Source organism: Colius striatus, chromosome 2 (assembly GCF_028858725.1).
Source record: "Colius striatus isolate bColStr4 chromosome 2, bColStr4.1.hap1, whole genome shotgun sequence".
NCBI lineage: Eukaryota > Metazoa > Chordata > Aves > Coliiformes > Coliidae > Colius > Colius striatus.
This window is the reverse complement of record NC_084760.1, coordinates 48,923,793-48,945,686: the sequence shown is the minus strand read 5'-3', so window position 1 is coordinate 48,945,686 and position 21,894 is coordinate 48,923,793. Positions and strand designations below refer to the sequence as shown.

The 21,894-nt window shown below is 39.3% G+C and overlaps 1 protein-coding gene across 3 annotated transcripts in view; it reads right to left on the bottom strand.

Moving 5' to 3' along the window:
- AFG1L (AFG1 like ATPase) overlaps window positions 1–21,894 on the bottom strand; it is a 79,405-nt gene that overhangs the window by 15,308 nt on the left and 42,203 nt on the right. For all 3 annotated transcript variants that reach the window (XM_061990400.1, XM_061990402.1, XM_061990401.1), the window contains exons 9-14: window positions 20,933–21,003; window positions 20,576–20,676; window positions 7,704–7,844; window positions 7,013–7,126; window positions 5,521–6,282; window positions 5,304–5,406 (exon numbers count right to left, since the gene is read on the bottom strand). In XM_061990400.1, coding sequence (XP_061846384.1) covers window positions 6,154–6,282; window positions 7,013–7,126; window positions 7,704–7,844; window positions 20,576–20,676; window positions 20,933–21,003 — 556 coding nt within the window. In that variant the 3' untranslated portion in view covers window positions 5,304–5,406; window positions 5,521–6,153. The remainder of the gene's footprint in view (window positions 1–5,303; window positions 5,407–5,520; window positions 6,283–7,012; window positions 7,127–7,703; window positions 7,845–20,575; window positions 20,677–20,932; window positions 21,004–21,894) is intronic.

Genomic DNA, 21,894 nt, shown 5'->3' with positions numbered 1-21,894 from the left:
TACAGATAATGCTCACAGATAAACATGCTAAAGAAGTTGAAGAAAAGCCCAAAACTACATTCAGGAAACAGAAATATCACTGGAAGTACAGAGAACTCATCCTTTCTTGCTAGTATGCGTCCCTCCTAGCAACATATATCAGATTATGTTCATTTTGAGTTTATGGATTTTTGTATTATATTGTTCAGCGATGTAGCTGTTACTGACCTTTTATTGTAAACTCATGGCCATGGGTAAAAATATTTATGATCTCTTCATGTACCTTTAATTTTGAAATGTGTTGCTGAAGGCTGGCTGGTCCAAAAAAGAAAAAGGGGGGCAAATGTGACTTGGACCAGACAGCTTGAATAAAGATGGTAGGGACAAGTTAATGCAGCTGGCAAGCCACTTCCAATTATCAGAAACAGGTGCTGCAAGCTAATCTACTGGGCCCTGGGTGATCACATGGGCAGAAGCTGCATATAAGGAAGTAGCTAGCAAAGAAAGAGTGGCTTTGAGTCAACTCTGTTGGTTGTATTACGTTGCCTGTGTATGTCTCTGCATGTGCATTACCTAGATTCTCTACATCTTTGAATGAATATAGCTTGCACCACTACAACATGACCCCCAAGTGACCACATGCTCCCGATCCCTTAACCAGGCATCCCAAGGCCCTAAAGTCTCCCTTAATAGTCCTTAGACTTCTGGTTAACAATTAATCACTGCCCACCTGGAAAATCAAAAATGGATAATAGTCTGTGGGCTGGGCCAGGGGAGAGATTTTTCTCCTGACATCTGTGACCTGTGTCCCAGGGAGGCATCAGACTTCCCTAAGCAGGTCAGGTCTGCATATCAGCCCTTCTGTTCCCTTCAGAAAGGAGTCTCTTATGATGACGACCCATCTTTTTTATTTCTTTGGGGAAGACATTCTGATGGGTGCTGGTCACCTGAATGTTGGTAACTCCTCGAATCCAATGAAGGGTGAGTCTTCATCCTGGTCAGTGCTCAACTCTGCTTGCAGCGCCACAAACCTGTTCTGAAGGACAAGGACACTTGGGAATGGGGAGTAATTGCAGGAGACACTCCTCTACTGTACTGGGCAGCAACCTGTTGGTATTGCCCTCTGTCCCTGGAGGTGCTGGATTCAGCTGGGCAAGGAAAAGAGGGGGAATCCCTGGGTCAGGTGTCTTATTGCCCCGTTTGACCTGCCACAAGGAGGGTAGGGTACAATCCCATAAGTCTATTTCTCACTCACGCTCCCTGATGCTCCTCAACCTACTCACCTCCTCACAGAGCTCTGCCATGAAGCAGAGTAGTTTTTCCACCTGGGCACACCTGGCACAGTAGTGCTCATCACTTCCACCCTGGACTGACTTGATCGAAGAGCACATCTCACATCCAGACACCTGGGTGGCCGCACGCTTCTTCTGCAGTTCAGTCCAGTTTGCTGCTGAGCATGCTAAGGCCATAGCTCTGGCTTTGAGCTGGGTGGCTACCATCATTCTCTGTCGAGCTGGTAGCACTCCTGCTTGCCCTGCCTGTGCAAATTGCTGCACTGCACTCATCCTGGTCATGTGCTCCTGGGGACTATTTAAATCATAGAATTGTTATGGTTGGAAAAGACCCTTAAGATCATCAAGTCCAACCACTAACCTCACACTGCCAAGCCCACCACTAATCTAAATGGTATCCCTCAGCACTTCATCTATGCATCTTTTAAATATCTCTAGGGATGGTGACTCCACCACCTCCCTGGGCAGCCTGTTCCCTCTCAGTTTAATAACCCTCTCAGTGAAAAAGTTCTTCCTAATGTCCAATCTAAACCTCCCCTGGTGCAACTTAAGCCAATTTCTTCATGTCCTATCATTAGTTTCTGAAGAGAAGAGATTGACTCCCATCTCACTACAACTCCCCTTCAGGCAGTTGTAGAGAGTGATCATGTCTCCTCTCAGCCTCCTCCTCTCCAATCTAAACATCCCCAGCTCCCTCAGCTGTTCCTTATCAGATCTGTTCTCCAGACCCTTCAACAGCTTCACTGACAGTCTCTGGACACACTCTAGCACTTCAATGACCCTCTTGCAGTGAGGGGCACAGCACTGAACCGAGTATTAAAGGTGCAGCCTCACCACTGCCAAGTACAAGGGGATAATCACCTCCTTGGTCCTCCTGGTCACACTATTTTTGGTACAGGCCAGGATACCATTGGCCTTCTTGGCCACCTGGGCACACTGCTGGCTCATGTTCAGTCATCTGTAGATTAACATGTAGATGTTAATCTCTTGCAAGACAGCTTTCAAGCCAGTCTGCCCCAAGCCTGTAGCGTTGCCTGGGCTTGTTGTAGCAGGACCTGGCACTTGGCCTTGTTGAACCTCATGAAATTGGTCCATTGCTCCAGCTTGTCCAAGTCCCTCTGAAGAGCCTCCCTGTCCTCAAGCAAGTCTATGCACCTGCCCAACTTGATGTCATCTGCAAATTTACTGAGGGTGCATTTGATCTCCTTATCCAGGTCACTGATAAAGACGTCAAACAAATCAGGCCCCAGTACCAAGCCCTGGGGAACACCACTGGTGACCAGCAGCCAACTGGATTTAACTCCGTTCACTATGACTCTCTGGGCACAGCCAGCCACTTCTCTACCCATTGCAGAGTAGATCCATCCCCTGCAGGACCGGCCCCCTCACAAGACCTACCAGCTTCTGGAGGGTCTCTTCGCTCCTCCTTGGGTTTCCCTGCCCTGGGAACCTCTTGATCCTGCGCCTTTAAGATTTCCTTCTTGAAGAATGTCCAGCCTCCATGGATTCCTTTGCCCTTCAGGACTGCCTCCCAAGGGACTCTGGCAACCAAGTTCCTAAATAAGTCAAAGTCTGCCCTCTGGAAGTCTAAGGCAGCATTTTTGCTGAGAACCCTTCTTGCCTCTCTGAGAATCAATAAATTATTTCATGATCACTATGTTCAAGATGGCCTCCAACCATCGCATCTCCCACAAGTCCTTCTCTGTTCACAAACACCAGGTCCAGCAAGGCACTGTGCCTTGTTGGCTCCCTCACCAGCTGTAAGAGAAAGTTATCTTCCTCACACTCCAGTAACCTCCTCTTCACTATATGGCATTTGCAGACATTTGTATTGCAGACATCTGGTAAGTAAAAGACCCTCATGAGAAAAAGGGCTCCCAGGTGCGTATAGAATATTTAATCTGTCTATTCATCCTGGTTGGGTGGTCAATCAGACTCCTACTGTCACATCAGCCTTATTGTCCTTCTCCCCGATTCTCACCCATAAATACTCAACTCTATCATCACCATCATTGACCTCTAAACAGTCGAGACACACCCTAACAGAGGGCTAACCCCATACCTCTCCTTCCTTGAATATCCCTTCTGAAGAGTTCGCAGCCCTCTCTAAATTCCCCATTGTAAAGAGATTGGATGCATGCCACAGCATTATTAGCAGCATTGTAAAATAAGCACATAGGGCCTCACTCTCTTCAGGGAAGCGAATGCACACAAATATGTTTCTTCTGGTTACTGCGGGGATCTCTGCTTCAGCATCTGGGCTGGCTGACAAATTGATCCCATCAATCTCTCCTCGTGATCCTGACCTACAAGTGGCAATCCACACTGAAGTGCAGCCATGAACATCACACGGAGATTTAAGCAGTTTTTCTTGGTTACAGTCTCTTTCATCCCCAAACCCTTACTGGAATATTTGGCTTTTCTTATGCCTGATTACTGCTGGCACCTACCAATAACTCCCAGCAGGCAGCTTCCTTGCTAGATAAGGAATGACTGCACTAGGGTTTTATTTAGCAATATGCCCTGGAAGCAGCACTAGCTCTGGAAGCTTTTGGGAACTTCCCTCCTGCGGTTTGACAGAGTTCACCAACACCCCTGGTGGCTTTCAACAATACCACTGCATTTAGAAGCTTCCAAAAGAAGCCTGAACTTGGGATGGATGCTCAGACGGCAGAAAAACCTCAAATACCAATAGGTAAAGCTGCATCAGTTTGGACACAAATAAGTCTGCCCAGGGCCTCCCTGGAAGCTGATCATCACCCACAGAGACCACAAAGAAACACTTCATTTCCCTGGGCTGAGACAGTCCCTATGGGTATGCAGAACCTGCCAGAACCTCCTCTCTCAGGCGCCAACAAATATCTCACCGGTGTTCTCCAACATTATGTATTTCCCCTGTATCACATGATGGAGACACACAGGCCAAACATATCCACAGTTTTTAAAAGAATGCAAATAAATAGCCAGATGCTTTAAGGTGTCTACCACCACCTCCCATTCTCCCACAACAAATTCTGTTCCAGACAAGGCTGGAGGCATCTGAATGCCACTAGAAAAAAAAGGCAAGGCTGAAGCTTCTGGAGAGTTATCAGCACAGGCTGTTGAGTACAGACTGCCATAAATAGAGAACCATAAACACTTAAGCTATATATATTAGTTTTATCTATATTTACATATGTATAAACTAAGTATACATATGTGCGTGCATATGCAGACACAAGTGCATGAATCTCAATAGCCCCTCTGTTGAAAAACCTAATACAAATCTCTCAAAATATACATAAATTATCTAGATGTTCTTAAGTGTAAGCAATGTATTCTGATTGGGGTGTTCATAAATACACATTAAAATTCTCCACAGTTGTCACCCTCGTGGGAATAACAACATGAAGTTGCAAACCATAAATATAGGCTTTAAAAATTCTCTGAAGAACAGGTACAGCTAGTGTACGGAAATTCCAGGACAAACAGAAGTGATCAGAACAGAAAATCAATCTTGAGCACATAGTTCCAACACATCTGTATTGCCATACACGTGTAAGTACACAGGACCTCTCCAGTCCTCCCTGTCCCCACAAAAGTCCCTTTTAAAAACTTTCTGTAGTTGTGATGAGGGGTACAACTGAAATAATTTAAATGGGCTTAACAAAGGCAGAAAAGAATATTTTTATAACAGATACAGTGGAAGAAGAAGATCATGTTGGAAAACAAGAGAAAACCCCTCAAATTTGGGGACAGTGTGTTATGTATCTCCTCCCTAAGAAATCAGGGCAATCTTTGCAGTCCATCTGCACAATGGTTTTCCCTATTCAGAGTTTATAAATGTGCTCTTACAACTACTTTTTATAAACATACACTATAAGCAGACACACACAATACTGTACTTTCTTCCAGTTAGATGAAAACCAAGAATGACACAATTGCATTTTGAACTACAAGAAGTTTCCAACAAACACACACAAGAAAGCAGGTGATATGTTCTGAGGTATCAGTCAATATCCCATCTTTTTCATAAAACACATTGCTACCTACTGTAACGATGACGAATTGCCCCAGTAGCACTGTATGCTACTCTCCCCAGATCAGATCAGGGCAGGTGTGCTGGCAGCAATGGAAGGTTTGGTACAGATGAAGCCTGAGAAAATTCAGGGTAGAGATAAGTCACTGGTATAGAGGCAGCATATCCAGGCTCTAAACAACTCTAAAGCTTAAGAAAAGTATTAACTTGCATTTACATGTTACAGTATACCTTGTCTTATCACAGCTTCTTCCAGACACGATTACTTGAGATATTAATCCTGTGCGGCCTCGAGCTCCTCCTCAGGGTTCTCTCTTGGTTCAAACTGTTAGTTTTCAATGAACCTGACTGAGAAACAATCTACAAGAAAGTCTTAGAATCTGAAAAATCAGCAGATGGCTATACACAGAAAATAGAAAGAAAAAACCTAACCCAGAATACACAACAGAGAAGCTCCAGGGACCTATTAAATAACAGAAGTTTCATAAAGACAATGTTTGACTTTTCTTTCGTGCAATTGTACATGGCAGAAGCAGTGCATGAGCCACAAATTGTCCTCTTCATGTGACATGGTAAATCTACTGTAAACCCTGCACGGCCCATTAACTTTGTCTCCAGAAAAACTCTAATCCCATTAAATTTCCTAAACATGAAAGTTAGATTTTACAGAAACGAAAAGAAAGGCAAAATTCCACATGTTCACACACTGATGGTATAGAAAAAATAACTGCGTCCTCGTGTCTCAAGCACAAAAAACAACTGACGAAAAATACCATGGTCCATGTGATAAAGTGCAATTATTATTTCAGTTGTGCTAAAAAGCTTTCATTTTGTAGTTTAATTTTTTTAGAGATTTTATTTAATTTAAACTCTGCTTCTGTCTCCATCTTTCCAGTACTGTTCAGTTTGCATTTCTGTAAGCCGTGAGACAGTACGCTGAAAGGCAAAGATTTCCTCTTCTCCTGTAAACATGGAGAGTCCTTGAGCGGAATCCTACATTAACACACAAGAACAGACCACAGAACTGTGAGAGACATAGCTGTGCTGAAGTGTATCCTATCTGACTCCAAAGGCTGAGTGCTTTACAGGCTTTGACAATACCAGGCAGCAGAATGGCACCAAAAAAACCCAAACATTAACATCCAAAATTTAAAGGAAAACACCTGTTTCAGCTAGGGAATCCTCTGAAGGAACAGAGCAAAGCAATACTCAGCTTAAAACAACATGATGATGTGTTAACCATCTATTTTTACTGCTCTATTGACTAATTATACACCAATTTAGACAAATCATTTAAAAATTAGTTTAAAAAAACTAAGTTATAGGGAAAAGGAAAAAGAGAATAAGCAACATGCAAAATAGTACTATTTGTGAGGATTTGTGAGGCAGTCTAGGAAGAACAACAGACCATCATTTATTTCTGTAAGTTTACATGCAGGAGCTAAACTTAAATCAGTGTTTTCATATGTGATTGAACAGTTATAATGATTAACAATCTAAATGACCCTAAAACTTAGGCAAAAGGGTTCTATACTTTGTGACATTTTCTTTGACTATGAATAAATAACATAACGTGTAATTATGAGACTGACAGATATACTGCAGAAAAAGCAGCAAATCACTAGTTAAATGTTTACTTGATTCCTCTTCCTAAAATGCTGCTGTAATTATGAGATCAAAACCAATTTTGTTACAAAAGGGAGACGATGTTAATACCATGTACCTGGCTCAAGTCCAAATCATCCATCAACACTCTGCCTTCCTCTAGCCCACCGCTGTCATGTTCCACCAGGAACAAGCTCTGGAGAGGAGTCGCTGCAGAACAAATGATACGCACCTGGGAGAAGGAAAAAGGCAACAGTATCATCACTGGGGCTTTACAGAAAAGGGATAAAATACACGTTTTATGAAAAGTAAACTTTAAATTATGACCTTGGGGTTTTTTCCCAGGTATTTTCCCTTTCTCTTATTGGCACTGCTGTTACACAGATTTACCTTTATAGGATCTTTTTCTCGATAACAACTCATGTGACTTTGAGAGCAGTGTAACTGTGCTTTAGTACATATTCAAAACATCTGCTATACAGAACACAGATACTCAGAACATCTGGCCTGCAGTTTCCCTGGGTCTTCCTTTTTAAAACTGGGGGTCATATTTCCCCTTTTCCAGCCAGTGGGAACTTCACTAGACTGCCATGACTTCATCATCAGATCCCTTCCACATCAAGTGCTGCATTTACCATTACTATTCCATTAGCAGTTCTGCAACCTAATATAAGGCCTACAGCGATTTGTTTCCTTTACATAACAATGTAACTATGCTATTGACTCCTCTGTATCCTATTCAGGAAAGCACTGATTCTCAACGAACTACCTATACAGATTAAAATGTTAAAATTTTTAGATTTCCTCACCTTATGCTCATAAAAGGTATCAATAAGAGTAATGAAACGACGAGCTTGTGTCCTTTTTGCCATTGTAAGAAGTGGTATGTCGCGAACAAAGACTGTGTCAAAGCACTTTGATATCTCCAAATAGTCACTGGCCCCAAGAGGCTGAAACAGAATAAAACATAAGAAATGGAAACCCATGATTGAATGATACATAAACACTTTACCTTGAAATACTACAATTACAAGAGAGAGAGTGTAAAGTCCTGACCATATTCATGCTTCTGTTTCCTCATATTTTGCTTCGGGAATGCTTGTTTGCCCTTACTGACCTGCATTTGGTTCACCCAAGACTAACCCAGACTGAATAAAAGTCTCAAGTTCCAAGCAGTGGAAGCAATAAGAAACAGACAAAAATACAATTTTGTAGTAGCTCCTTTGTTCACCGTTTCACCTATAATAATAAAATTAAAATCTATAATAAGGACTTACCATCAATAGAAGATATGCACAGGTAACAGGAGCTCATTCAAGTACACATTCAAATACATTCATTTAAAATTATTTTTTCACTAGATGGAAGACAATTTTTTTCTGCAAGATCTACCCCATCAGTACTGCAGACAGTACTTATCTTGAGCTATTAAATCATTGCATTTAGGAGAAAAACTTCATACCACTGAAACTCATCTCATTAGTTTTACGCAGTATCATGGATGCAACTACTCCATAGGGCAAAATCAGCAGCATTTTGCACAATAACATCACATCTCCCTTCCAGGCTAATGAAATGTGATGTACTGACAGTATCATATGGTTACAAAGAATGGCAATACTGCTATATCTTAAACACAGCAAATAAAAACCATTTTCTCTAACTGAAATTACTAGACAAATTTGCTGTAGGCCAAGCATTTCTGCTTAACTAGGACCCTTCTGCAGGAAGTTGTTTTGAGCCATTATTAACAGCTGTCCACAACCAGGACTTTGGGGTTTATTTAGACACAAAAGTGAAAAACCTCACAGGAATGTTCAATAAGCAAGCACGGGACAGTGAAGCCCTAATGGCATTTCAAAAATTCTTCTGAAAATTAATGGGCATAAGCAGGAGTTTCTCACCAGCTAACCCCCCTAGCAGGTGTCAAAGCCTCCAACTCTAAGCCACTCACCTGGCTTACCATTCACAGCCATGCAACTTCCCTGTGACATTTATGGAAAAGAATTATTACAAAAAATTTCAAGTGTTTAAGAGCAGTATGTACTATTTCCTCTCCTCAAAGTTATACATATGGTTTACTTTGAGTGTCCAAGCCACTACTATGGATTTCTTAACCAGTAACTAATAAACTAAAAATCATAAGGGCCACCATCATCAGCTTTATACATCACCTCTGATAAAATCTCCTCTGGTCAAAGAGCTGCTGAATTCAAAGTGGTTCGATGAAATAAAGCATGAAAAGGATCAAGAAAGTTGAAAGAACCATTACAGAGCTAGCCCATGACCAATCTTGTCGTCAGATGCAAGTGAGAGCTAGCTGGACAACAATCAGAAAGCAATAGAAGCACTAAAAGCAACACAACTGAGATGCTGATGGAGATTCCGAGATTGGTGGCAAGTCAACAGTTTAGGTAACAGTAACTTTTATTCCATACTTAGGACTGAAGTATTGTTAAAGTACAGAGACGATCGTGTATGCTTGTGAGCTGAGTATCTGAAAGGGACAGCAGCAGTGATCTAGTTGCATGTGAGAGAGAAAAATCAGTTCTCACGTCTCTATTTAGACGAGAAATTACAGATATCACTGCTGCTCAGGTCCATGAGAGTCCATGCACTTGCCTGTCAAAGCCCAAAACCCTGAGGAATTACTCTGTCTTGCCCCAACGGAGTATACTTTCTCACTCAAAGCATACGAATAAACCCTCCTCATTTCAAATACAAAGGATTTCAAATGTAAAGGATTAGATATTAAAAGCTGATTCCTAAAATAAATATTTTTAAAATAAAAATTAAATGGTTCCAACTTTTGCAAAATCTGCAAACTGAAGCGTCCAACCACCAAGCTATAAATCTGAGAACTTGGTGAGCACCTTGGTGGATACCCAAACATGAAAAAAATGTGGGGAGTCAGAAGGAAGAAACAGGTAGAGGACAAAAATAAGACTATTGCATTTCAAATGGGAATAAAGGAAGATGGAATACTTTTGCTTTTTATACAGACATAGAACCACAGTTCATAGAGGGTTACAATACGCATCTTTGTAACAGCCATAAAGGAATTTAGCAGTGCAAAAAGCAGGCAATTCTAAAATTCCTCTAATTAAGGACATAAAAGGCAGATAATTTTGAGATGCTTAACAACAGTTTCTGAAACACCTACGTGAGTGCCAAGTGGTAATATTCTGGAAAAGCTGGCAGAAATGTGCCTTTGGAGACTCTAAAAATCTTACGATCAGAAAGACCTGAGCCTAGCAGCCGTAAGTATTTTTACAGAGTAAGTTTGTATCTCCCTGCCAAGACTCAAGTCTAGCGAGATGCAACTGAAACTCTGAGTGAGCCAGTCTGTTGTTATCTATGGCTCAGCTGGCATCAGTTGTAGTTCTTCACATAGAGGAGTTCTCAAACTTTCTCCTTTTGGAGTTTAGAAATACATAACGCTGGAAATAAAGACAAAGCTTTTAATCCTGTTCTCAACATGACTTACTGTCATCTTGGACAAGTCCTTTAATTTTCTTCTGCCTTACTCTACTTACTGTAGAAAGAAGAAACCACCAACAGTGCCCCAGAGACAATTTAGGGCCCCTTTAGTATTCATCTAACCTGGGTAATTTGCCTAATTTCCATGCTGTCTGCAATTGCTTCAAAGCTCTTCTAATTCACCAGCTACACTCCAAATGCCGGAGACTGTGACTCAGGGACTGTCCAACAGCTTCTCAAGTCCCGCTCTTTTTGGTCTACTGTCCTTGCACAATTGCCATGGGGCTGGCACAAGCAAGCACGTACCAACTCTGTGCCACAGAGGAGTCGGGGACAATGGGTTCAAAGGCCAGTTACACCACTGCTAGAGATTCTAGCTACACAGTCCATATAAAGCAACTCCAGTAAGAAGCAGATTTCTGCTGTTTCAGCAGCCAGCACTCCTCCTCTCACCTTTACAGTATTGTCTACAGGCCTGTCTTCTTCGCCTTGCAGCAAATGTTGGCTTGGTCTTGGCTAGTTCAGATTAGGTAACATGACTAGTGGGAAATGATTTCAGACACAGCATTGTCCTCTGTATAATCCTCCAGGGTTGAAATTTCTTTTATGAACTTCAGTGCCTCAACCAGTCACAAAAGGTTTCTCATTTTAGTCAGCAGAAAAAGGTATTACTTCCTCTGAAATTGCTAATGAAGCTACAAATCCTCCTAATATTGATACATACACGTGTGTGTATATATATATATGCATGAACACAATCCTCTTATTAAAACTTCAATCTGATTAATCTGGTTCTCTGAAAAACATTCTAAAAAGAACACGATTTGGTGTGTGTTTCTGGTCCTGTCTCATCTTTGTTGTTCCATCAATTATTGATCAAAACTAAAACTTCAGAACTATAACACATATGTAACAATTGCCACTTACCCTTTGTTACCAGTTTTTTCACATGCTGCATTAATTTTATCTTTTTTTTTTAAAAAAAACCAACAAAAACATTAACACATAAGAATCTTTCACATGGTATTATTGTTCCTGTATGTGTATGTAAGGTAAAACTGTTGTAGATGATTGTCATTAACTCTGATGCCAGGAGTCAGTATTTTATAGGCATCATACTAATGCAAAACGCATTAGCACTAACATGGGCTACCCTTCTGATAAAGTGTTTACTCCACTTCAGCCTGCTTGACTGAGTTCTCACCTTCATTTGTTTTTGTTTCTCTGTCTACTTAATGCATTTTCAGCTGTCATCATCTCAGTTCAAGTAGGATGTTTATAATTTGGAGCTCTCTCTGGGTTGTTTTAAGAGTTAGTCGTCTCCTGTTTCTATTATATATTCCATTTAATTAAGGTATAAAGCATCCTTCTTCTTTGTTGACTCATCAATGACAAACGAGCTCATCTTTTAGAGATTATCTGAAGAATACAGAACACTTTACGTATGCTAGAAAAAGATACTTCATCTGAAAATAAAATTCATTTTTGTTGATGTTGGAAGATATTCCAGGGACAGTTGCAATAATGTCCTGAAGAGTTGTGATTGACAATAGCTACAATTTAGTGCAGACGCTCTAACACTTCCTAAAACCAAAATATATTTTAAGACTAGATAATATTTACAACTTAGACATAAAGCAGTAACAAAAAATTATAGAGCTCCTTCTGTTGTTTCCAAAGGAGCCACACTAGTAGGGCTGACAAAATACAATACAGAGGTAATATTCCAAGACCACAATTCAAGAAAGGAACAGACAAACCTAAGGCATGATCTGTGATGTGGCTGCATGCCGAGTTTAAATAAAAATGTAAGATAGTGAGTGCACGGCTAGCGACTAAAAAAATTTAAGACACTGATGGCAATTGCAAAGCTACTGAAAAACTGTAAGTTACAGGCAAAGATGAGAAGTTAATTTGAAGCATACTAATAAGCTGAGAATTTAATTTAAAAGGCAACTTCTTATCAAGTTTTACTGAAGGCTTCTGGTAGCAAAAAAGGCATGTCATTGTATAATTAAAGATCACATCGGAGGCCGTACTGGAGAAAGATTAAAATAATGTGTAGCTTTGTTTTGGAGCTTCCTAACTAAACAATGAGTTGGCCTGAAACTTTGAAATCATTATTTTAACTTGTTTGAACATCATTTGACATGATGCTATACAATTTGTCTCTTGAACTATTCACTAATCGATTCATTATTCATCCATTTAAAGTGCTCTTTAATGTATGTTTTAGTTACTAAGGGGGAAGACACAAAAAATAAACAGATTGATGACATTTCCAGCAGTTATCACAAAAATGAAAGCTACAGTTTAAAAACATTATTAAAGCTGAAAGGTCAGACACAGATGTTAGACAGCAGTTGCCTGTGTGCCTTTAATCTTTATCTCTTGGATATATGCTACAGTCTGGACTGATAATTCTTCCTCTCCCAGGACCCTTGACCTACCAATGCAAAGAACAGCAGTTCTCATACAATACACACTTATTTGTCCTTCTAGTGTTACCATAGTATCTCATTTTTTTTGTTGACTTTTCAAATGTTTTTGTGCATTCAAATGCATTTCTTCTTCAGCTTTTGTTACCACAACAGCTAGGTACTTCACCTGAAGAAATAAATTTATCTCTGCAAGTACTGCTGTGAATCACAGAAGTGATACTACGTTTAATTTACAGAGGACAGAGAAAATACAAGTTAAAAGACTATATGAGCTGATATATGAGTTAAAAGAATGTGTGAGAATATATGCCAGCTTAAAGACCTCTGGAATCTGATTTTTCAGGTTTCATGGAATACTATCAAAGCACAGTGCCCACTGACTTCAGTTAGAGCCATGACTGTGTCAATGCAGGACTCGGTGCCTCAAGACGAATGTCCGAAATTCACAACTGTCAATAGCATAAAAGGTGGGGTTGTAGTTGCATTTTCTTGGGGTTTAGGTGGTCTTTTGGGTTTTTTTTTTTAGTAAGAATAGTATCACACACTCACTGTGGTGCAGACTATGACAGAAGACAGATATGCAAGGCAGCACTCAGCTGTATGTGATCATATAATTACAATAGCACACAGCAATGATTATTACTGTAGTGCCTATGCAGGAGGAGGGACAAATGCAGATAACACAAGCAACTGTCATTCTAGAATTTCCTAACTGCATTTTCTAGTTGATAGCACCTTATCTTATACCTACTGCACATCCTTTGAGTTGTTTTCCATCTTTGACACTCACATGGATGGTCAGTAGAGCAGGAACCTGAGATCTAAAAACTCTGGTATAGAAGGTATTTTCTGGCTCAAGAACAGTCCTCTGCTATCTCGGGTTAACTCATCACAGAATCCTGGTAAGAATTGATTTAAGGCTTAAAAAGAGACGTTTCTGTTGCTTGACAGAAAGTAAACAAGCCTACAAATAATTTCAACAGGTATAAACAGGCTAAAAGAAAAAAAAAAGAAACTATATATACATCAAAATTACATGTAAGTTCCCCTTAAATAGGCCCCTAGGTCACAATTCGAGTGATCTTTGTGATCTTTTTTGATCTTTGTTATGAAAAGAACACAGAAACTATGGAAATTAGGTTTATGGGTAATTTTATTTATAGTCTATTTAAACATTGGTAGTTACTCTTAAGATGTCAAATCCATTGCTTTACAAAAAATACATTTGGGTATTTAAGAAAGAAACAAAAATAAGAATTAAAAAGGCAAACCCTTAAAACTACAATCAGCTTCAAAAAAATCTTCTCTTGGTGTATTCCCTGGTCTATAAAGAGTAAGATCTAAAACCTCAAGGTATATGCAGCTTTCACTGAAGGGAGTGCTGTTTAAAATTAAGCCCAGATACATATTAGGTATAAAGCAGAAAGAACATTTGAGTGACAATATCAGTACATTACAACATTTGCATCTGAAGTAAGTTTCCGAAGTGTTTGTTGTAACACATATTTCTGAGTAAGATTAAGGCACTTGGAGGGGCAGAGGGGAACGTAGAAACTAAAATCTTGAAGCAAATGCAACCAATGTAAACCAGTCTCAAGCCCAGAGCTTAATCTGCAAAAGCTCCTGGGAATAAAACTAAGATAAAAATCAAACTAAGGAAACCTATGATTCTAAAAAGTCCCTGAAAACATTGCTCACTACTGAAAAACTCCATGGCATGTTTATTCACTACACTCGACAATCCTAAAGATGACATCAAATTATACAGTGGCTACATTTAGCAGTTTTTAATGACGATAATTCCCTCAAAATGATTAAGAATCATTAAACTGCAAATGCAGCTGAGTTGCGTCATCCATGCAGGGGAAACATTCAGTTGACTTAGAGGGAGACACTTGCATTCCTAGATCACTGGTTGCCTTTGAAAATGGTAATTTTTTTTAAATGGTAATTTTATTTTATTTTTTTAAAAAAAAACTCAGTTGGATCTTTCATTTTGAAGTACAAGATATTGAAGTTAGGAACCACATCTTCCTCCTGGTCTGCAGAGTACCCCTACTGCAATGGAACTATTTGTAATTGTCACTTCTCTCTTGTGTTAATCTATACAAGTACCATATCTTGCCAATCACATAAATGCTAAATAACTTCTAGAGAAAAAAAAAACAGTAAGGTGAACATTTACAACATAGATATTACATTCATTTTCTCTGCTTTGTTATGCTGTAGAATGTTTATGAATGGTAACCCAAATTCCCTTGCTCTGTTTTCCAGTTCAAACTGAAAACATGACCTTATTCAAGCTACTTAAAAATAATAAACCCCACAGATTCATCTAGCCCCATACCCTCTAACAGTGGCCAGCAGCAGCTGGCTAGGGTGAATATAGGAATAGGACATGCATATGGCTATAGTTTGCTAGTATGTTTCCCCAGATACCAGTGACGTGTTGCTCCTGAACTTCCATGCATTTCTGTATGAAACCTTTTACATTTAACATGATTTTAGTTTACCTATCTGCAAAATCAGTATGTTAAGACATTATATTAATTGGTACTTGGCAGTTGGATGAAAGGATATATTTAATCGTCTAACGAAAACACTACAGGATCCAAGAAACAAAGTTATTCAACCTCTGTAAAGCAAAGGCTAAATTTTGGTTGCATGCACCACAAAGTCAGTATTCCCAGCAGAGGGCAGTGGTTGCTATGCACAAGTGGGAGGAAGACATGAAAAGGGAATACTGTGAGCAGGACTGTATCTCCTTACTCCCGGAAGACCTTGAAAGATTACATGCAAGGCTGTCTAAATTCTTTATAGCATCTCAAGAGTCGAGCCAAACTGTCACAGCTACTGGTTTTTAAACAAAATGTTAAAAGGGAAGTGAAGAAAGAGAACTGGCAGAGGGTGATTTTTCTAAGGCACAAAAAACGCCTATCTTTATGTGTAAAGACAGAGAAATGAAACTACTTGGATGGAGTAGTGAGACTTGAATTTGCGTGATTGCTCGTTTATAATAATGAGACTTTGAAATCATGTTAATGTGTGTTTTATTTTAAAAGGTATTTTCACCTGAAGTTTGGATATACGTACGACTGCAATAAAGGAAATTAAAAAAGCTTTTTTATGAACATATTGTTGAGTTCAAGTTACCAGATCTGACCATCAAAAAAGCCTTCTACAGTTTGTCAAGGACAATAATAACATGCATTTGCTCATCAAGAACCAGTTCCCTAGAATGCACTATGATGAAGATCTTTATTGGCATTTACGTTACTGTTCAAAACTGATGGGAAAAATAATATTATACCGGGCTTAGTATAAATACATGTTCATTAGAAATGCTACACTCAACAACAATCAGCCATAATACTTTTTATACATTAGGTAACTAACTTATCAATTAATTTAACAAATACTGCATAATTCAAGTTTCTCAGTAAGAACAGCATCTACAAAACTCAGCCTTTTCCACAAAATCAGGCAGACTGGAATTCCATTCTTAGTTATCCACTGTGTGAAACCAGAACCAGCTTCTCAATTACCCGTTCTGGACTAACTGCTTGCAGTTATACTAGCTGTCATGCTTGTGTGGATTTTGCTTCTTTCTCTTTTAATATCGGCACACAGTATCCTTCTTCTAGAGCTGTGGAACTTCAGTTGCACTCCAACATTTACCAAAAATAAAAAGCTAGTAAAAGATCTCAACCTAGTTTCCTGGCACTCCAATGATTCAAAATTTGTTTGCAGGATATTTTTAGCATGCTAACTATTAAGAGACAGAAAGTTACTTTATTATCCTTTAGTGAAACAAATAGCTCACTCTGCTTCACCTGGAACAAGTGTTTTTTCTAAAACCTTTTCCTTTTTTCCCATCATTAGGGAAAATGAATTCATCTCCAACTAAGAAGAAGCCAATAACATTCAGGAAATAAAAACCATATAAGAACTCCCATTTTGCCTAACAACGAGTCTTATAGTTGAGCATATATGATATTTACCCCATTTCTCTTTAATTCTCCTGCAGTTCGTAAATATTTGCCATTCATCCTGTATTAATTGATTCGACAGTTTCAACAATGACACAGAACAGATCTTCTTCCTCAAAAAGTCCTTCCTGTTCTTTGTTGTTGTTTACACATCCCTTTCCAGTTAGTTTTGGTCATATTTGCCTTTTGCTTCTGAAAATTACTCTTCCTGAACACTCAAATATGTAACTCCATTGTTTAGAATTATCTTTCTGTTATACTGAATTAGAAAGTTATGAAGAAATTGTCTCTACGCAACACAGAGTTCTAGATCAATTCATCACTGTACGCTCCCACAAAGCTGCTCAAACCAAATGACCTTGCACTAGATGTAGTATATTTTATGTTAGAAAATTATCATTAGCAATTTTCAGGCTAATTACATTTCACCATTTCCTGCACTTCCTCTATAGCATAAGCTTCCCATAACAACAGTATTTTTTCTTTATATGCTTTTTATATCCAAGTGCTCAAGAAGCAATGCTCCTCATTCTCTGTTTGCAACAGACTCCTGTGAGTACTTGGGTTTGTTAATTAGTAAACTGATATGTATCCAGAATCCTTTTATTAATCAACTTTACGGCATGTTGCAGTGTCTTTGATGCAGACCCTCCTCCACCTCTTTTAGCCACTCTGTCCTTAGGAGGCTCTAAGCACTGATTCCACATTCTTATTTTACGAATTGTCCCACAGGGTTTCAATATTTTCATTATATTTCATTTTCCCCCATTAACAAGAATTTCCCATCCATCATGCTCACCACCAGGTCTTACTACAGACATAAGACCAACTGTAAATCTTGTTTTCAATTCTGGTTTAAGTTTGATTGGCTTCTATGATACCAACATTAAATTGCATCTATCTACGCTTTGCTTGAGCTGTCAGTTAAGCCCCTTCCTGGTTGCCACAGGCTACAGCTAGGAGGATTCTGCCTCCCATGGCCCTTCACTCAGTCTGCCTTCCCATGGGACCTTGCCCCCACAAACAAAGATGCAGATTCACCCTAGCCAAAATCAAGGAATTCCCCTCCAGTATTTTTCTCTTGCAGGTCTTCATTTTCATTACATCTTTCTCAGTTTCCCACTTTCCTTTTTCTTAACAGTTGCCCTCATAATGCCTGTCAACTTATCCCCCATTTTGCACCACAGTTTCAAATATCTTGTAGCTACATCTCCTACAGATTTCTGCTTTATCCTGCTCAGCTTACCTGAATATATACAAATGACTTTATACTTCCTTGTTGTGTTGAATGTCTCTTGACTTTAGGTGACTCTCCTGGCTACAAAACACCAGTGCAACTCTTCTGGATACTATAAAGAGGGAATGACTTCCCATTCCGACTGATAAAAAAAAAAAAACACTGCATTTCATCATGGTTTAAACCCAGCTGACAACAATCAAACTATACAGCCACTCACTCACTCCTCCACATCTCAGCAGGATGTGGAGGAGAATCAGGTGGAAAAGGTAAAGCTTTGTGGATTGAGACAGGGACAATTTAATAGAACACAAGGAGAGAACAAACAGCTGTGACAGCAAAGGAATATAGAAAATGAGTAATGCCTGGTGTCACTGCTCACCACCAGGAGCCCAATGCTCAGTCCTGTCCTGCCAAACCTGGAACATATGTATCATTTTTCCTTAAAAAAGTTACAAGATTTTGTGAAAAAAAAAAAAAAAAGGTTTCATGCTTTGAAAATGGAATTTCTCTCTTGCCTTGCAGCAGATTTAACAGCAATGAGAGGCCAACCAAGCAATAGGGCAGGCAATATCTTTAGTGCAGCTTATTGATGGGAATTCTTTAATAATGCCGTGATGTGCTACACAATTTTATATTCTTGATGAAGAAGTCATATTAGAGGTGACCCAAGCCATTCATCCAAATTTATCAGACAGTTAGAAAGGTCACGACTATACTTCTCCATCTATGAAGTGAGCAGAATGACACCACCTTACCAGTCCATTAATGTTATGTTTAGGAAGGTACAACAGTGATCCAAAGAGAAAAATCATGGCAAAATAAATAAATGCATATGATAGTTCAAGGTAGAAACAAGTGGAGGCATATGAAAGGATAATAAGCGATGACTGATGAGGTTGTTAAAGCAAATCAGTTATTATTTGTCTGGAGAAGAGGAGACTGAGGGGAGATCTTATTAACATTTATAAATATCTAAAGGGTGGGTGTCAGGAGGTTGGGACATCACTTTTTTCTATGGTACCTAGCAACAGGACAAGGGGTAATGGGATGAAGCTGGAACACAAAAAGTTCCACTTAAATGTAAGAAAAAACTATTTCACTGTTCAGGTGAGGGAGCCCTGGCACAGGCTGCCCAGAGGGGTTCTGGAGTCTCCTTGCTTGGAGGTCTTCAAGACCCACCTGGATATGTTCCTATGTGACCTGATCTAGGTGAACCTGCTTCTGCAGGGGGGTTGGACTAGATGATCTCTAAAGGTCCCTTGTAACCCCTACCATTCTATGATTATCTGCTGTGTTTGTTTAGTTTTAAGAATGTTATTATTCTGTTAGAGACTATTACAACACATGCAGAAAGTATCTGAATCTAGACAGCATGGCAATCCAAGTCCTGGGTGACCAATGTAAGAACAGCGCTGTTAAATGATGTTTACTACTTCACAAGGATTCCCTCTACTTGTTCTGAGCGCAAACCAAGCACCTCAGCTACATCATGCCAAGATGATCTGAACATCACCTAACTCTTCAACAGGATCAGAACCTTTAGACCTAAAGCATTGGCTGCTGCTACATGAGTTACTAGAGCACTTCTCATTAGAAGCAATTTATCATGCCACATAGGTACGCAAGACACTTGCTGGACACAACACAGAAAGTCTCAAAACCTGTAGTGAAAGGCAAACTGTTCTACCCATGCTATATCTCCATTCTCACCAATGGCCAACTGGTTTTGTCCGAAACTAAAAACCAACAAATCCCAAAACCTATAGTCTGAGACGTAACCAGTGAAATTTTCATCCAAATAGTTATCAACTTGGTAGCTAGAAGGAAGTGAAAACATAGTGAGATAATCAGAATTCAGCCTTCTGAATTAAAGGTGCTATTGACCCAGTTTAGAGTTGTGATCATTTAACAGTAACTTTGGGTATCAGCAGAGAGGTCACTGAAGTACAATGCAACTTCTGGTCTTCAAACCCACTGGTCATATACAAAGAGAACTTTTCAGGAACCACACCCCACACATTTAGCAGAGAATACGGTAATATTTAACAAAATTTGGCACAATTTGAGAAGGCCTGAGACTAAACAGCCCTTCTACCACTAGTCACAACCAAGGCATGCAACTATAGTTGTACTCTAGTGGTGCCAGGATTACTACTCCTCTGGCTTGTATGCCAACTTGAAGCCCAGGTTTTAAAGGCAGTATTTGAATGCTATTTACATATTAATATTATGACTACTAATATCCCAGCAATGACGTTAGCCCAGGCACATCCTGTATTAGGATTTTTTAAGATAATCTCTGACACACTCAAGAGTGAATTCGCTGTATCATTAAGAAGGAAACTATTATTGTTGTTCTGGGGAGTTGTTTCCCCCCAGTCAAATTCCAAACCTTCCCAAGTTAAAAAAGGCCCTTTTAATTTAGCACCATCTGGGAAAATAGCATATTTTTGTGTTTTGGATTTGGTGGGGTTTTTTTCTCAACTGAAAAGTATGAGAGTTCACTGATCTAGATTTGACTGGGTACTCACTCTGTCGCACAGCTCTTCAAATGTGAAGTCTGCAATGGTTCCACACGCTTTATTCAGCCTCAGCTCTCTGCCTTGCACTTTTAGAATCCTTGGTCTAGTTACTATGGGAACATGAACAAAGACTCAATCTTCTCTGGATAATTACTATAAAATTCATCTCTTACAGATAGGAAATGCATAGCTTGATGAATAATAGCACATGATTCAACACATAAATTAGCCAAAATGCTGATACAATGACTGCCACTTGAGTGTGGCATCAACCCATATACAGCAATGGAACTTATTAATTGGTCAGTGGAGATTGGGCATTGTGTTCTAAATGTATTCTCTTTCAAGAGAAATTAACTTACGTACAATCATTTTGTTTCTGAGCCAGCTCATCAAACAACTTATCCATGACAGCCTCCACATCAGCTTCACTTGTGCTACAGTGAAAAGAATAATAGAATATGAAATTAATAACACTTGAAGCCAACATCAAACAGCTGCCTGAGCCTGCTTAGCTTTTTGCCCATAAAAAAGAGAACAGGATGTTATGCTCTAAATACAAACATTAGATTTAGAATACACTTAAAAGTAGAGAATATTAACTCTCAGGTAGATGATTCTGCCTTATTTGCATACACTGAAAGACTTCTGTGTTTTGAGCTGTTTCCAGTAATGAGGCAATACAGGCAGAGCAGATCCATTAACACTATGTGTACACAATGAGAAAAAAGGCTTCTGGCTCTATCTTGCATGCAAAATAAGAGCAAATAGACAAAGCAAGCCAGTCAAGCACCTAAAGAAGTAGCCTTTGAAATTTCTGAGAGGAGACTTCATGAAATTAAATATTGGAAGGGCTTTCAGGGGGGCGTGTCAAGTCAACTGATTGTATTGATCAAACAATTTGCAAAATTAAACCACGAAATTCACAATACCAGCATGATGTCTGCATTAGTGATTTTATCAGTTTCTCCCCCTGTACCAAATACTATTTGGGAAAAGATCATGCACATACAATGAAAATACAGAATATCTATGCAGAGAGCTGAGGTAAAGTTTATATTCATCTTCTGGTTGCCATGAGAATTATAAATCAGTCTGATCAAAGAATATTTTTTGTCACTGAATGGGTCAGAAGGTCAATCTTTCTGTGTTTCATTCTTATAGACAGATAGATATTTCTACCTAAGTTTGAAAGTTGAGAATAGTAAATTAATGCAACAGTAGAAAAGAAACTAGAACTAGAATATGTAATGCTTCATTAAAGTTTGTATCATCTCTTTTGATGTGAAAAGTCTACTTCTACAGATTGTGGGTGCATTTAAGTTGCA